The 16,811-nt window shown below is 42.8% G+C and overlaps 3 protein-coding genes and 1 long non-coding RNA gene across 5 annotated transcripts; 1 reads left to right on the plus strand and 3 right to left on the minus strand.

Annotated features, from left to right (window-relative positions):
• Positions 1 to 227: 227 nt before the first annotated feature.
• On the minus strand, positions 228 to 5,192 carry LOC116400677 (H-2 class II histocompatibility antigen, E-S beta chain-like). Its single transcript, XM_031878629.1, has 6 exons — positions 5,087 to 5,192; positions 4,698 to 4,970; positions 987 to 1,200; positions 701 to 768; positions 497 to 610; positions 228 to 306 (listed from the first exon to the last, which is right to left on the minus strand). The coding sequence occupies exons 1-6, from the start codon at positions 5,139 to 5,141 to the stop codon at positions 281 to 283; spliced, it is 750 nt and encodes a 249-aa protein (XP_031734489.1). The 5' UTR covers positions 5,142 to 5,192; the 3' UTR covers positions 228 to 280.
• Positions 5,193 to 8,453: 3,261 nt separating this feature from the next.
• On the minus strand, positions 8,454 to 12,338 carry LOC116400678 (HLA class II histocompatibility antigen, DP alpha 1 chain-like). Of its 2 annotated transcripts, XM_031878631.1 has the most exons (5): positions 11,784 to 12,338; positions 10,799 to 11,080; positions 10,380 to 10,625; positions 9,587 to 9,871; positions 8,454 to 8,843 (listed from the first exon to the last, which is right to left on the minus strand). In XM_031878631.1, exons 2-5 carry the CDS (start codon positions 10,860 to 10,862, stop codon positions 8,722 to 8,724), a joined length of 717 nt encoding a protein of 238 aa, XP_031734491.1. In that variant the 5' UTR covers positions 10,863 to 11,080; positions 11,784 to 12,338; the 3' UTR covers positions 8,454 to 8,721. The 2 variants fall into 2 exon arrangements, with proteins under 2 accessions (XP_031734491.1, XP_031734490.1); XM_031878630.1 differs by lacking the exon at positions 11,784 to 12,338 and having other exon boundaries at positions 10,799 to 11,506.
• Positions 12,315 to 13,399, plus strand: LOC116400682 (putative protein TPRXL; the record flags this gene model as incomplete). Its single annotated transcript, XM_031878634.1, has 1 exon — positions 12,315 to 13,399. A coding segment is annotated over one exon (1,014 nt), but the record flags the coding sequence as incomplete, so codon positions are not given.
• Positions 13,400 to 15,782: 2,383 nt separating this feature from the next.
• Positions 15,783 to 16,805, minus strand: LOC116400686 (uncharacterized). Its single transcript, XR_004213937.1, has 4 exons — positions 16,655 to 16,805; positions 16,396 to 16,552; positions 16,192 to 16,306; positions 15,783 to 16,112 (listed from the first exon to the last, which is right to left on the minus strand). It is a non-coding gene; the product is annotated as an uncharacterized LOC116400686 (long non-coding RNA).
• Between the last annotated feature and the right edge of the window lie 6 nt (positions 16,806 to 16,811).

Here is a 16,811-nt window from a genome sequence, read left to right on the forward strand (position 1 = left end):
GCATCAAATCACATGTAGACGAAGCAGAGTTCACATCCAGCTGTGATACACCAGAGTCCAGACTAACCCTGATCCAGCACTGTCCAGTCCTGCATCAGGGTTAGACCAGCTGAGTATCAGAGTCCAGATCAAGAGAGAATCAGGTGTTGATCCAGTCCAGCAGGTGGCAGCACTCACAGTGTGCTCGGCTGAAAACACGAAGCGGGTTGAAGCAGCTGCTGCTTTTCCTTCCATCTGACAAACAGCAGGACCAGAACCAAGACCAAGACCAGGACCAGGCTCAGTTACTGGGAACCAGAATCCGTCCTGGTTCAAAGAAAGAACAGAAGGGGACGGGGTCAACCTCAAATCCAGATACCTCATCATTCAAACTAGACTGAACTGGTCTGAAGCAACACAATAAACTAGTTCCAGACTCTGATGGACCTGGTCTACCACTCCTCTTAGTCTGGACTAAAGTAAACCATCACTGAACTAAAGTGAGCCCTGTTCTGACCTCGGGCCTTCCTCTTGTAGTAGATGAATCCAGCCAGAGATAAGGTCAGACCCAGGATCAGTCCTGAGGCTCCGATGGCGATCTTGTTTCTCTCAGGCTCGGGCATGGACGGGTCTGAGGACAGACATAGAGACGGGTTAGCAGAGAGACGGGTTAAGAGGCAGGTAGACAGGTGAGCAGGTGTGCAGACAGACAGGTATTTACCCCAGTCGGTAACCAGAGGTTTACTCAGGCTGATGTGCTCCACCACACAGGAGATCTTCTCTCCAGACCTGCTGACACACAAACCAACACTTCAGGGTTTCTGACACACTGGACCTGGACCTGGATCTAACTGAACCTTAACCTGCACCTGAACCTGGACCTAATTCAACCTGAAGATAACTGGTCCTGGACCTGGACCTGGAGCTGGACCTGGATCTAACTGAACTTGAAGCTAACTGGACCTAACTGGACCTGGACGTCGACCTGGAGGTGGAGGTGGACTCACCTGGGCGTGTACTCCAGGTGAGAGTGGGTCTGGTAGTACCAATCACCGTCTGCCAGCTCATCGGTAGAAGTGACCCCGGCGGTCTCTGGCTGTCCGTCTCTGATCCAGCTCACCTTGATGTTCTGGGGGTAGAAGTCGAAGACGCTGCAGACCAGCATGGACGAGTGTTTACCACCAGAGGGCGTCGCGCTGCTCAGAAACACGTAGGGCTGAGCTGAAACACATTGTTATGATGATGTGAGTATTGATACATGAATCATATCAGCTCACACAAATAATAAGAAATTAAAGAGGCACGAGAGGAATGAGCTTCTGCTGGATAATGTCATAAAGAATCCTTGAATTTAAACTGTTTCCTCTGTTACATTTTATATAATATAATATAATTATATTATATTCTTATATATGTATATATATGTATATATCACCTGCCATCATGAAAAGTAAAAAACAAATAATGATAAAATAAAATAAAAATTAATATTTATCTACTGATCTGTGCTATAAATGTAATTTCTGTATGATTCCCATCATTTCAAGCATTTTTGTAATCAAAATCGCTGAATTTGCGCATTTCCTGTTTAACACGCAAGGTGAGGCAGCGATGAGATCTGCCTCACCTCAGATTGCGCAATCCCTAACAAACTGGGTTGAGCGCGCGGCTTTTGCTTTCTCATTGTTTGTCACCACTGTAATATTTGTTGACACTTGTATTATATGTCCTTTCTTTCCATAGAACAGGTCATGTATTTCACGTATGTGTAGAACATATTTAGTCTTGCTGATCTGACAGAAGCCGCAGTGAAACAGCACAGAGGGGAGGCACACAGTACCTCTGCCTCACTGAAGGGGGCGTGCGAGAGCCCACGGGTCGGGTTTATGCTCGTAGTTCCGTTACTCTTCTTCTACACTTCTCTTCTTCTTCGTATATTTAGCTTTGACCGCAATAATGGAAGAATCTATAGCTAAGCTTAAACATTTTTCAAAACTGGACTTTCAATCGAAACGTGGAGACCAATACCGGAGCTAAAAGAGTTGCTTCAAACGACGGGACAGAAGATGACTCGCTCTTTTCAAACGGAGTGGTACGATCGAAAAGACTGGCTGTGTGGCTGTGCTACAAGAAACCGCCTTTACTGCTTTCCCTGTCTTCTGTTCTCAACGTGTGACAATGTCTGGACTAAATCAGGATTTTGTGACTTGAAAAATCTTCCAAGAAGCCTCAGCAAACATGAAAGATCAACTACTCACATTCAAAGCCAAATTGCTTTGAAAACTTTTGGAACCTCGAGAATAGATTTGGCTTTGAACGAACAGCAGATACTAAATATTAGCATCCACAATGCTAAGGTAAAGGACAACCGAGAGATTTTAAAAGACCTCATTAATGCAACCTGCTTCCTAGCCAAACAGGAACTGGAGAGTTCAAGCTCTTCTAATCGTGGCTACTATGTAGAACTAGTACATGTATTTGCTGAGAAAGATGAAAGATTAGCTAGACATTTGGAGACATCCACTGTGTTTTCTGGCTTATCAAACAGAATACAGAACCATTTAATCGAAGCAGTCGGTGAGGTGATTAGAAATGAGGAGATTAATGCAGCCTCATTTGTTGCTGTAGAAGTAGACGAGACAACGGATGTCACAAGCAAAGCCCAGATCTCTGTCATTTTGCGTTAAGTGGTTAAAAGTGAGGTGGCCTGTGAACTGAGGGAGGCGTTTTTGGGATTTGATGATGTGAGTGATGACAGACGAGCCCCTGCTATAGCCGAGTATGTCTTGGGAGTGTTGGAGAAATACAAGTGTGTCGAAAAGCTGGTAGCTCAGATTTATGACGGAGCAGCTGTGATGTCATCAGAGTAATGGGGTGCAGGCCAGGATTAAAGAAAAGGTGCCTGAGGCCATGTTTACTCACTGTGACGCACACAAATTGAACCTGGTGCTCTTGCATTCAGCAAAATGCGTGCCTGAGTGTAGAACGTTTTTAAAACAGTTGAGGGACTAGCGGCATTTTTCAGTAAGTCCACGAAGCGCACCCACTTATTGGATGATGGTGTGAAGCGACGTTTACCAAGAGCAGCACCCACGAGATGGAGCTCAAATTCAAGACTGTTGCAGACAATAAGCATGTACCAATCTGATCTGCGTGATGCATTCCGTATTATGAGAGAAAATCCAGTTGGGATAATGACGGGATAATGAGCGGTGGCTGTCAAAGGCATCAACGTGCTTTTTCATGATGGCATATGAGGACATTTTCAGTGCAACCGATGCAATCTTCAGAGTGCTGCAAAACAAAGTAATGGACATTGGATTTTGTTGTGCACGAATCCGCGACACAATTGGATTTGTGGAACGCCAGAGACAAGAGTTTAACAGTTTCTATCAGCCATTTGAGCAGAAATGCGTCACGCTCGGGACGACAGATAGAGTCTGAAGTCAAACCTCAGTCAGAGATGAGAGGAAACTAATGTTTTATAACATTCTGGACAATGCCAGTGTTCAACTGAAAGCTAGGTTTGATCGTTTTGGTGAGCTAGCTTTCCTTGGTTTGGTCGATTGTACAACATTTAATGAAATGTCACAACATGTTGATGACACCAAACTGCAGAGCCTGTCAAAATATGCCAGGTTCTTTGACTGTGAGACTAAAGGCTGATCTCATCGGACTGTATAGCTCACAAACAGTGAGGGATGGATGTAAATCCCCTGGACAGCTTCTCAGCTTTTTGTCCAGAAGGATCTGGTGCAGACTGTTCCTGAGGCAACACAGTTACTCCAGCTGGTGCTCACTAGACCGGCTACAACAGCGTCTGTGGAAAGGTCATTCTCTGCTTTGAAAAGACTCAAGACATACAGTCGGAATCGGACTGACCAAGGACGACTTTCATCCCTGGCAATGATCTCCATTGAGACGGAGAGACTTCTAAAACTGAAAGAAGATAAGGACTTTTACAACAAAGTCACGGAGAGTTTTGTCCAGAAGGATAGACGAATGGACTTCATTTACAAGTAAAGGTAAGACCATGCACGCTGCAGTAACCTATTTTTTATTTGTATTGAATGAGTATGAATTGTGGAATTGTGATGGCAAATTAAAAGCGCACGGAGGGTGCAGAGGAAATGCGCTCTTTCTCTGAGCCGCTATAAATTGAACGTTCTTGCTTGTTATAAATATGAAAAACAACCAGCAGACAATGTGCAAGCTGCCAATTGAATGGTGATTTAAGCTGCTCTATTGGGTTCATATATTTGTAAATCTGACTCTTAAAGAGTCAGTGCTTCACCAGCCACGAACCTCACCGCACGTCACTGGTATAATGTCTGTTGTTTTAATAAATCACTGATTAATATTCGGTTTTTTTACATTCAAAGTTAAATGACTACGTTTGTATAAAATATCTTCATCAGAGTTACAGAACATGTTGATGTGATTCTGAGTGATTAAATAAGTTTAATGAGGTGATGAAGAAAATACATCATTAAAGTATTAATGTTAGTATCAGGTGTAGTAGCAGAGCTTCACCACCAGGTGGTGACAGAGACTCTAGTCTGAAGTTATAAATGATTTCACGTTTAAACAACTTCATTTAAATAGAGTTAAAATATTCTGTGTGAAAATTAAATTATTATAGTAATGATTATAATAGTTAAAAAAATCATAATAATAATAATAATAATATTAATGATGTCACACAAAGTCAAACTCACCTGACTTAGTCAGAGCGTTGTCGTACCAGATCTTAATGTTGTGTAGACAGTACCTCTCCTTCTCAGCCCTCATCCTACCCAGTTCTGAAGGGTCCTTGTTCCAGTTCTCAGCGTTCTTCACTCCGTGCTCAGTGAATCCAACATACCTCCCCACACTGCTGCTGAACTTGATGTCTTCTAACTTGTTGTAATAATAAGACCTGATGTACTCGATGTTCTTCAGATCAGTGGAGTTAAAGACACAACGGTCCATTACAAACTCCATGAATCCACCTGAAGAAGAAACACAACCTCACTGAGAAATACAGTAGTATTGATTATTGATCAGAGTATTTAGTAATCAGAGTATTGATGAGTAATCAGAGTATTGATCAGAGTATTGATCCTACCTGCTGCGTGGAGGCCGATGAAGAGGAGGAACACGCTGAGGAAGGATGAAGCCATGTTCTTCTGTTCACCAACAAACTCTGACAAAGTGTGACTGAGAGCTGCTGTTAAGAGCAGAGCACGAGTCACATGACCTGTTTCATCATCATCATCACCTGTTACCAGGCAGACAAGTCAGACCAAAGTCTGCTGCTGGAGCTCAAACTCTCTGTCAGACACGTTGAGAGAAATATTATTAGTATGAATAGTGTTATAAATATTAGTATAAATATTAGTATAAATATTAGTATAAATATATTATAAATAGTATTATAAATATATTATACATGTTATAAATATTCATATACATATTATTATTCATATAAATATAATTCATATCAATATTATTATAACTAGTATTATTATTATCATTATTATGTGTCTTACAGTTAAATATTATTGTTGTATTTCTAAACCTGTCTTCATGTAGATGTGTCGTCATTTATGATCAATTCATCAGATAATCTGTGAGAATAGGATCCAGTCATTTATCATTAATCCTTAACATTTATTATTAGATATTTATCATATATATATATATATATAATTTATTGTTCAGTGGCTTCAACTTGTTTCTAAAATTATGTTTTTTACAGAAACAAAACAGTGAAATGAAGCAAAAACCAGAAAAGTAAAAACTATTAGAAGTTATTTAATATTTATAGATGAAAACATTAATCTTCGATAAAACAATAATTAACATCAAGCTGTTTGTGAAACTTTATGAATTATTTATTGTCATCATTGTTGTTGTTTGTGTTTGTGAACACAGACTCAGTTATAATGTATTATAACGCACTCCATTCAGATTCTTATCCTCATAATAATCATAATAATAATATATAATAATAATAATCAGCACTAGACATCCTGATGCAACAATTAATACTATATTTATCTCACATCAAACAAACTTATATGAATTTATTTTCTTCCCTCGATAATAAATAATAATAATAAAGAAAAAGAACATTTAGGTAAAAACGTTTATTTTATAATTACAGATTAACTGATTAACTGAAGCTCTGAAGTCTTTACTCATAAAAACACAAACTACAGTTTAATGTACCCTTACCTTTACTAAGGCTTTATTAGTTATAACTAATGGGTTAGGGTTATTATTATTATTATTATTAATATGAATTGGTCGTGATTATGAATCGTGTCGTTAACATGAAGAGTCTTGACTGTTACGGATCAAATGAGAGTTAAAGTGACACAGAAGCACGTTTATTGACAATAAAAGAAACAACAGAAGAAGAAGTCAGGAATCAGCAGAAGTGGGTGGAGCCACAAAATGTATTCAAGGAAAAGTACTGTTACTTTGTAAAAAGACACAAAAGTAGAAGTACTCATCCAAATAACTACTTAGGTACAAAAGTGTTAGATTAGCAAGTTATATCAGAAAGGTACATACAGTGTCTTGCATAAGTAGTCACCCCCCTTGGATGTTTTCCCCTTTTGTTGCTTTTATACATTAAATCATGGTCAGTATAATTTGGCTTTTTTGTCAAGAATTTGCAAAAAAGCTAATTTCATGTCAAAATGAAAACAGATTTTTACAAACTAATGTCAATTAATTAAAAATATATAAGGTAAAGTAAATGATTGCATAAATATTCACCCCTTTAAAGTGACTGACCTAACTCAACAGAAGTCCAGCTAGTTGATGCCAGCAGTGTCGCACGTAGTGAGATGAGATCACCTGAGTGCATTTGATGTGTGTCAGTGATTGTAGTATAAACACACGTGTGTCTGGGAGGTCCAGTCTCTGGTTCATCAGTGTTCCTGCTACAACTACAACATGAAGACAAAAGAACACTCCAAGCAACTCAGAGAAAAGATCATTGAGAAGTACAAGTCAGGAGATGCTACACAAATATTTCCACCTCACTGGACCTCCCACAGAGTTCAGTTCAGTCCATCATTAAGACATGGAAGGAGTATGGCACTTGTATAAATCTCCTAGAGCTGGCCGTCCTCACAAACTGAGTGACCGGGCAAGAAGAGGACTGATGAGGGAGGCCACCAAGACACCTAGGACCACTCTGAAGGAGTTCAAAGCTTCAGTGGCTCAGATGGGAGAGACTGTACATACAGCAACTGTTGCCCGGATTCTTCACCAGTCGAAGCTGTATGGGAGAGTGGCAAAGAGAAAGACACTAGAAATAATTCACCCAAAGGCATGTGTGAGACTCCAAGGTCAACTGGAAGAAGGTTCTTTGGTCTGATGAGACAAACATTGAGCTTTTTGGCCATCAGACTAGACGCCATGTTTGGTGAACACCAACCACTGCACATCACCACAAACACACCATCTCCACCGTGAAGCATGGTGGTGGCAGCATCATGCTCTGTGGATGCTTCTCAGCAGCAGGCCCTGGAAGGCTTGTAAAGGTAGAGGGGAACATGAATGCAGAAAGATATCCACAAATCCTGGAGGATAATCTGACTCGGTCTGCAAGAGAACTACGACTTGGGAGAAGATTTATTCTCCAGCAAGACAACGACCCCATTCTGTGCAGCAAAAGCTCCACAGAATGGTTCAAAGACCACAAGGTGAAGGTTCTGGAGTGGCCAAGTCAAAGCCCAGACCTCAATCCGATCCAGGATCTGTGGCTGGACTTGAGAAGAGCTGTTCACGCCCGATCCCTGAGCAACCTGACAGAGCTGGAGCTGATTAGAAGAAGAAGAATGGAGAAACATCTTAGTGTCCAGATATGCCAGCCTGAGTGACACACACACACACACACACACACACTCAGTGAGACACATCCACTCACACACACACACACACACACACACACGCACACACTCACACACACACACTCACACACTCAGTGAGACACATCCACTCACACACACACACACACACACACACACACACACACTCAGTGAGACACGTCCACACACACACACACACACACACACTCACACACTCAGTGAGACACATCCACACACACACACACTCAGTGAGACACATTCACTCTCACACACACACACACACACACACACACTCAGTGCTGTGATTGCAGCCAAAGGTGCATTCACTAAATACTGACCTGAAGGGGTTGAATACTTATGCAATCTTTACTTTACCTTATATATTTATAATTAATTGACATTATTTTGTAAAAATCTGTTTTCACTTTGATATTAAAGTTTTTTTTTGCAAATTCTTGTCAAAAAAGCCAAATTATATCGACCATGATTTCATGTATGAAAGCAACAAAAGGATGAAACATTCAAGGAGGGTGAATACTTATGCAAGGCACTGTATGTATATGTATACATTTATATATATACATACATCAATGATAGACACGGTTATATCTCTGCAGATGTTACCTTTATTTCAAAATAAGAGCACGCTGATAACTAAGATTCATACAACAATAAGATGAGAAACAGAAATAACATTAATTAAACTGGATTAGATGATGAAGACGAGAGGATCAGATGATGAAGACGAGTCGATAAGATGATGAAGACGAGACGATCAGATGATGAAGACGAGTCGATCAGATGATGAAGACGAGACGATTAGATGATGAAGACGAGTCGATTAGATGATGAAGACGAGTTGATCATTAATCAATCAGCTGCACTCGTTTCCTTTGATGAGGAAGAAGGTTCCAGCAGCGACACCGAGCAGACCGACAGTCAGACCGACTCCACAGAAGACCGCAGGACCACTGCTGGGCTGAGTCTGCTGCACATCTGGAGACAGAAAGAGAGACATTAAGCTTCACCTCCACATCTGGAGACAGAAAACACAGAGACATTAAGCTTCATCTCCACATCTGGAGACAGAAAACAGACATTAAGCTTCATCTCCACATCTGGAGACAGAAAACACAGAGACATTAAGCTTCACCTCCACATCTGGAGACATAAAACACAGAGACATTAAGCTTCACCTCCACATCTGGAGACATAAAACACAGAGACATTAAGCTTCATCTCCACATCTGGAGACAGAACACACAGAGACATTAAGCTTCACCTCCACATCTGAAGACAGAAAACAGACATTAAGCTTCACCTCCACATCTGGAGACAGAAAACAGACATTAAGCTTCACCTCCACATCTGGAGACATAAAACAGACATTAAGCTTCACCTCCACATCTGGAGACAGAAAACAGACATTAAGCTTCACCTCCACATCTGGAGACAGAACACACAGACATTAAGCTTCACCTCCACATCTGGAGACAGAACACACAGACATTAAGCTTCACCTCCACATCTGGAGACATAAAACAGACATTAAGCTTCACCTCCACATCTGGAGACAGAACACACAGACATTAAGCTTCACCTCCACATCTGGAGACAGAAAACAGACATTAAGCTTCACCTCCACATCTGGAGACAGAACACACAGACATTAAGCTTCACCTCCACATCTGGAGAACTGAGCTGTTTGTTTGTTGTGCAGATGTTAATAAGGTTCTCACCATAGAACTTGGTCTGTGGCTGGTCCAGGGCCAGATGTTTCACCGTACAGCCGTAGATGTCTCCCAGCTGTGGGGTGAACTCCAGGGTGGAGAACTGGTTGAAGGTTCCGTCCTTGTTGACGAAGGGAACGTTGGTGCTGCTTCCTTCAGTGACGTTCTCCTCGTTCTTGGTCCAGGAGAACTCCACAGGAGCAGGATAGAAACCAGTCACATGACAGATGAGGGAGTTCTTCTGTCCTGGTTCCACTTTGTCTCTGGTGTAGATCATGTGACTGGAAGGAGGATCTGAACAGAACACACTCTTATGAAAATGTTCTCATGAGATGAATCGTTAGATTGATTATTCTCAGGTTCTAAATGTTCTCATGTTCTAATGTTTCTTGTTCTGATGGCTCATGTTCTCGTGTTCTCATGTTTGTTTGTTGTTCAGACTGTTAGTAAACAAACTGATGAGAACAGTGTATTTTAAGAACCTTGTTGAAGTTGTTCTGAGAGACTTTAGTTGTTGTTTAGAGGAACTCTGGCTGTTTGTCCTTTAATCAACAATAAATATCTAAAATATACGTTTGGTTTAAAGTGTAAATACAAAATAAAACAAACATCAGATAACTGAACAAACACATTAAAGTAAACAACATAAAATGATTTCATGATGCTGCTGTTTTATACTTTAATGTAACATGAAGTATATTTTATTTACAACAGTAAGATGTTAACAGTTTAAACAGATGAAGACACATTAAAAATAATAATATAATAATATATATATATATATATAAGTGTTTGTCTTTACCTTTCTCCAGTGGGAACTCCTTGTAGGCTTGACGTGCTACTTTCAGGTTCTGTTTGCAGATCTCTAGATTAGCCACAGCTTGTTCATAACCTCCTGGGTAGGTCATGGGATCTACAAAAGGAGGCTGAGGCTCGACTCCTTTGTTGTGTTTGAAGTCTGCGTACCAAACCTCTTCACCATCCAGACCGTACATGTCCTCTCCACCAGAGTCTGAACAGCCAACAAGATGACTGTCCTCATGAAGAACTGAAGAGAAAACAAAGTTCAGCTGAAGACTGTTTGTTTGTTGTTGTTCAGACTGTTAGTAAATAAAGTCTGTTAGTAAACAAAGTCTGTTAGTAAACAAACTGACTGTTTGTTTGTTTGTTTGTTTGTTTGAACCATCAGAGGTTTAAACTGAACTGAAACATGAAACTTACCGTCAGCTGAGACCCAGAGGACACCAGAGAGGACGAGGACCACCATCATCTTCATCATCTTCATCAGCTCCCTGTAGACCTGAACCCGTCTGAGACTCTGTAGACCTGAACCCGACTGAGACCCTGAACCCGTCTGAGACCCTGTAAACCCTGAACCGGTCTGAGGAGGACTGACAGAAACTCCAGCAGCAGCTGAGCTCTTTCACACAACGAGCCAATGAGAAAGCAGAGATGGTGTGATGCCATCAGTGTCCAGGTAGAGAAGGCTGCTGCTCTCATGAACTTTAACAAACAGACAGGACGACTCAATCAGTCACCAGTACTGTGTTCATACAGGCTTTTCAAAATAAAGTCTTTAAATTCAGACTAAAGTTTCATCTTCAACATTAATATTTTACTGGATGAATATTTTTGATAAATTAATACAGAAGATGAAGATCGATTAAAATATATTATTTACAAAGTGGAACATATCAACAGATTGATTTAAAGATATTAACCTGCTGCCTCACAGCTTCGTGTTTCAAGAGTTTCACAATAAAGATTGATTTTTAAAACTCGTGATGAGCTCGTCTCTCCTCTCAGCTTCTTTTAGATCTGAATCACAGCTGAAGAGTCGTCATCAAGTTCTCTTTCATTCATTAAATACTCGTTTTATATTTATGACAACAGAGTCCTGCAGACAGACGTCCAGATGTTCATTAATCATTGAACTCATCACTGAGGTCATGTGATCAATGAGGTCATGTGACCAGAGGTAAAACATTAAACATTTAAGATTCATCTTTTGTTTTCTGCAACAAAGTAATTTAAATAAAATACCTCAAAAGGTAAAAATATTTGAGTTTTTAAATCCTCGTGTTTAACTGAAATAACTTTAATATTTTATATTTTAATTCATAACTTCACTAACTTATCACACGATGTGTTTATTCTGCTGCAGCCTTTCAGGATGAAATGAAGATTAAAGAGTGTTTTTATGAACCTGATGATGAAACAGAAGCTCTGAAACATGACTCTTCTTCTTCTTCTTCTCTGATTTAAGGTGAAAACATTTCGTTTGATGAAGTGAGACAGTTTGAGTTCCCTCGTTCTCTGGAACCAGTGGAACCAGTGGAACCAGTCAGACCACACGATGCCTTCAGGCGTCTCCGTACAGCCAGGAGTTCCCCTCTGAGGCTCAGCTGGAATGGTCACTTAGCATGAGGAGTCTGGCGTTTCCTGCAGCACCTGAACGCAGCAGCATCTGTGGAAAGTCCCATTCTTTACTTTCACTTCCAAGTCAGCAGCCAATCAGAGAGAGAGCTGCTGGTGAGTCATCAGTTACCAGGTGAAGCAGCAGAGGAGAGCAGCTCAGACTCAAAGTGAGACCAAGAAGTGAGAAGACTTGAGTCCAGACCAGAGTTAGGCCTCCGTCCACCAGACTCAGTGAACCCTCCGCTGGACATCCTGGACTGTTCAAGATCCACTGAATGTTCTAGTTTGTTCAGTGACGAGTTCTCTTCCTCTGTGACGTTCTCCTCCCCTGCGACGTTCTCCTCCTCTGACGTTCTCTTCCTCTGTGACGTTCTCTTCCCCTGCGACATTCTCTTCCCCTGCGACATTCTCTTCTCCTGCGACATTCTCTTCCCCTGCGACATTCTCTTCCACTGCGACGTTCTCCTCTGCGACGTCCTCTTCCTCTGTGACATTCTCTTCCTCTGCGACGTCCTCTTCCTCTGTGACATTCTCTTCCCCTGCGACAATCTCTTCCCCTGCGACAATCTCTTCCCCTGCGACGTCTTCCCCTGCGACGTCTTCCTCTGCGACGTCTTCCTCTGCGACGTCCTCTTCCTCTGCGACATTCTCTTCCCCTGCGACGTCTTCCTCTGCGACGTCCTCTTCCTCTGCGACGTTCTCCTCCCCTGCGATGTTCTCTTCCCCTGCGACGTTCTCTTCCCCTGTGACGTTCTCCTCCCCTGCGACGTTCTCCTCCCCTGCGACGTCTTCCCCTGCGACGTTCTCTTCCCCTGCGACGTTCTCTTCCCCTGCGACGTTCTCTTCCCCTGCGACGTTCTCCTCCCCTGCGACGTCCTCTTCCCCTGCGACGTCCTCCTCCCCTGCGACGTCCTCCTCCCCTGTGACGTTCTCCTCCCCTGCGACGTCCTCCTCCCCTGCGACGTTCTCTTCCCCTGCGACGTTCTCCTCCCCTGCGACGTCTTCCTCTGCGACGTCCTCTTCCCCTGCGACGTCCTCTTCCCCTGCGACGTTCTCCTCCCCTGCGACGTTCTCTTCCCCTGCRACGTTCTCCTCCCCTGCGACGTCCTCTTCCCCTGCGACRTCCTCTTCCTCTGCGACGTCCTCTTCCCCTGCGACGTTCTCCTCCCCTGCGACGTTCTCTTCCCCTGCGACGTTCTCCTCCCCTGCGATGTTCTCTTCCTCTGCGACGTTCTCCTCCTCTGCGACGTCCTCTTCCCCTGCGACGTTCTCCTCCCGTGATGTTCTCTTCCTCTGTGACGTTCTCTTCCGTACAGAACGGTTCTCTACATGAAGAGAACGTCGCAGCTCTTCAGAAACCTCCGGGTGACGTAGAGACTACGTCTATGATCGTTTGACTCTTTCTCCATCTTCCTCTTATTTAACTTTTTAATCATACATTCTCTCCTGTCAACATATTCAGTACGTTACTTTATTTTGAAATGTGCAGCGTAAACAAAGATGACTTATTATTTGTGTTATTGTTTGTGTTGTCACACTGCAGGATACAGTGAGCTGTATAACTTTATCGACACGAGAGGAGATAAGTTATTAGCTGTAGCATTTATCAAGTGTGTGTGTGTGTCTGTGTTGCTGTCTGTGTGTGTCTGTGTTGCTGTGTGTCTAAGGGTTAGGGTTAACCCTAACCCTTAGACACACAGGTAAAGACACACAGCTGAGAGAGACACACAGGTAAAGACACACAGCTGAGAGAGACACACTAGCTGTGTCTCAATTCAGGGTCTGCATCCTTCGGAGGCTGCATTCGTAGACCGGTTGCGTCACAGCGCTGCGACTAGTAATGTCCCATATCGCATTTCTGTTGAAGAGTCCTTCAATACAGCCGACGAATGCAGCCTTCTGGTCCCAGATTTGGAGGACACATCTGATGTATGCTTCGCGGCCCAGCATATCCCAAGATGCATTGCGTGCCGGTGCGCTATTTCCGGCAGCTCGGCTGCCTGCATCCGACCGTAGTAAACCTTGTAAAGTAACTTTTAATAACTTCACTTTCAAACCTCAGAGGTTGAATCATATCTTACTGAGTTTGTGATGATTTTACAGATGATTTATACTTCATATCATGTACATAAACGGACCAACGTGATCTCAGGTAGACAGGTTGTGAACCTGAAATATCACTTTAAGTCCGGTAACGTTTCAAACGTTGAGATGAACTACACGAATACACTGAATTTGAGTATTTTGCTGATTGTGTTCTTGTTTTGTTACAGAGAGCAGGAGCTGAGGGGAGAGCGATGGACAAACATTCAGCAGCCGTAGCTTTGAATTAAGACATTAGTCCATTTGTAATATCTCCATGTGACCATCCTGTACTGAAGGTTACAGTTACATGAGCTCTCATCCTGTACAAAGCCTTCACTAACAACACAACCAGTAGATCCTTCTCATGTGTTCATGTTGCTGTCAGAGAGGACAGTTGTGATGTCACCTTTTTATTTATTTAAATTGACATAAGACGTCCATGTAAATGATTTCTATGTGAATATGTGTATATTCTGCTGTGTAAAATGTGTCAATTTTCTAAGTTTGCATCCCTGTGTGAACATTATTGATAAATGTTTCTTTTCATCATTTTCTCAATGTGATTTGGAGAATTTTGGAGAAAATGTGCCTGTGGGGGGGCAACTTATTTAAAAAATATAAAGTATAATTTGTGTTATTGTTTGTGTTGTCACACTGCAGGATACAGTGAGCTGTATAACTTTATCGACACGAGAGGAGATAAGTTATTAGCTGTAGCATTAATCAAGTGTCTGTGTGGCTGTGTGCGTGTTGTACAGTCAGCAGTCATGTGATCACACTCAGCAGCAGCGTCTCTGTTCAGCAGCTTCTTGTTTAGTTTTCTCGTCTTTCTTTAACCTCAGAAACCTGAACGCAGCGTCTCTGGAAAGTCCCGACTCCTTACTTTCAATTCCTGTTCAGTCAGCAGCCAATCAGAAACAGAGCTGCAGATGAGTCATCAGTTACCAGGAGCAGACGTTTGGTGTTGAACATCAGAGAGAGAGAGAGAAGCTCAGCCGCCCCTACAGGTTCATCAAGGTGCCTTCAGTTCAGCAAAGGTGCAGCTCATCTTACCTGAGCAGGTGAACCTGAGATCAACTCATTCTAAACCCTGAGAACCTCCTCAAGGACCTCTCAAACATCCTCACAGAGCATCAGAACCTTCTCAGCTATCTTTAAACTGTCCTCAAGGAACTCCAGAGTTTCCTCAAAGACCCTTGGAGCCTCTTCAGCCAGCCCAACAGTGTTCTCAAGGACCCATAGAACCTTGTCAAGCACCTTAGGAACCTCCTCAAGGACTTCCCAAACATCCCCAAGGGCCATACAAGACCCTCAAGTACCATAGGAACCTCCTCAAGGACTTCCCAAACATCCCCAAGGCCCCTACAAGACCCTCCAGTACCTTAGGAACATCCTCAAGGACTTCCCAAACCTCCCCAAGGCCCCTACAAGACCCTCAAGCACCTTAGGAACCTCCTCAAGGACTTCCCAAACCTCCCCAAGGCCCCTACAAGCACTCAAGCACCTTAGGAACCTCCTCAAGGACGCCTCAAGGCATAGCCCTGTGAGCTAAGACTCTCTGTAGATGAGTTGGTCTGTTGAGTTGAGCTCAGTTTGATGGAAAACAGCGTCCTCTGGTGGAGGAACCAGAGCAACACATGAAGGTCTTACAGACGATTAATAAACATAATTCTATTCTATTGAAATAAAAGCTGAAACAGACTTCAGGAGAAATAAATGAATATTTAATAACTTATATCAACATGTCAAACCAAACGAAACAGAATATCAACACATTCTATAAAACTGAGAGAAAACATTCAAAGTAAGGTGAACTGTCTCCGCCTCTTCCTGTGGTCAGTGTGCAGACAGGTGAGGTCAGTCAGCGTTGTCGTGTACAGGTGCGTTGACGTGTACGGGTGCGTTGACGTGTACGGGTGCGTTGACGTGTACAGGTGAGATCAGTCGGCGTTCAGGTGCAGACAGGTGAGCTGTAGAGGAGGAGTCACTCTGGTCATGAAGTCTCGTTCTCCTCTGCTGAACCTCTTCATCTCTGAAACGAACATGAACTTCGTCAACATGGCCGCCGGTCTGCAGGTGTTGACCAGGTGAGAGTGATTATATGTTCATACCTCCTGATCTCTGGTTGTTTTGTTTTCTGCAGGTGAGAGAGAGCTGACGACACACGACATCACTGCTGCACACACACAACAGGAAGTGGAGGAGAGGGTCACCAGAGTCACACACCTGAGAGAGACACACAGGTAAATACACACAGCTGAGAGAGACACACAGACACACTGTAATTGGTCCACAGCTGCTGTGATGTCACTGACCAGGCTCCGCCCCCGGGGGTAGACTCTGACGTGACCTCTGACCCTTAGCGCTCTCTGAAGCCCCTCCCACTGAGAATCAGCCAATCCCAGCAGAGGACGAACAAGAGCACCTGAGAACCACAGGTGAGCCTCACCGGTGCCGTCATCGATCACAATCCTGACCAATCAAACAAGTACACACAAGTACATCAACGTGCTGCTTACAGAGTATAAGTACACAGAAACACACTCATATGAGCAGAAGAAGAAGAAGTCTTACTTTGCTTTGGACTGAAAGACGGACGAAGACGATCGACACTGAGGACTGGAACAAGTCTAAGAAACAGAGAGAATAAACAAAGACATGAAGAGTAAAGTGTCCTCTAGTGTCCTCTACTGGAGACAAAGTTCATAATAAAGACATGAAGAAGAGTAAA

The sequence above is a fragment of the Anarrhichthys ocellatus genome, unplaced genomic scaffold (assembly GCF_004355925.1).
Source record: "Anarrhichthys ocellatus isolate YVR2014 unplaced genomic scaffold, GSC_Weel_1.0 scaffold189, whole genome shotgun sequence".
Lineage (NCBI taxonomy): Eukaryota > Metazoa > Chordata > Actinopteri > Perciformes > Anarhichadidae > Anarrhichthys > Anarrhichthys ocellatus.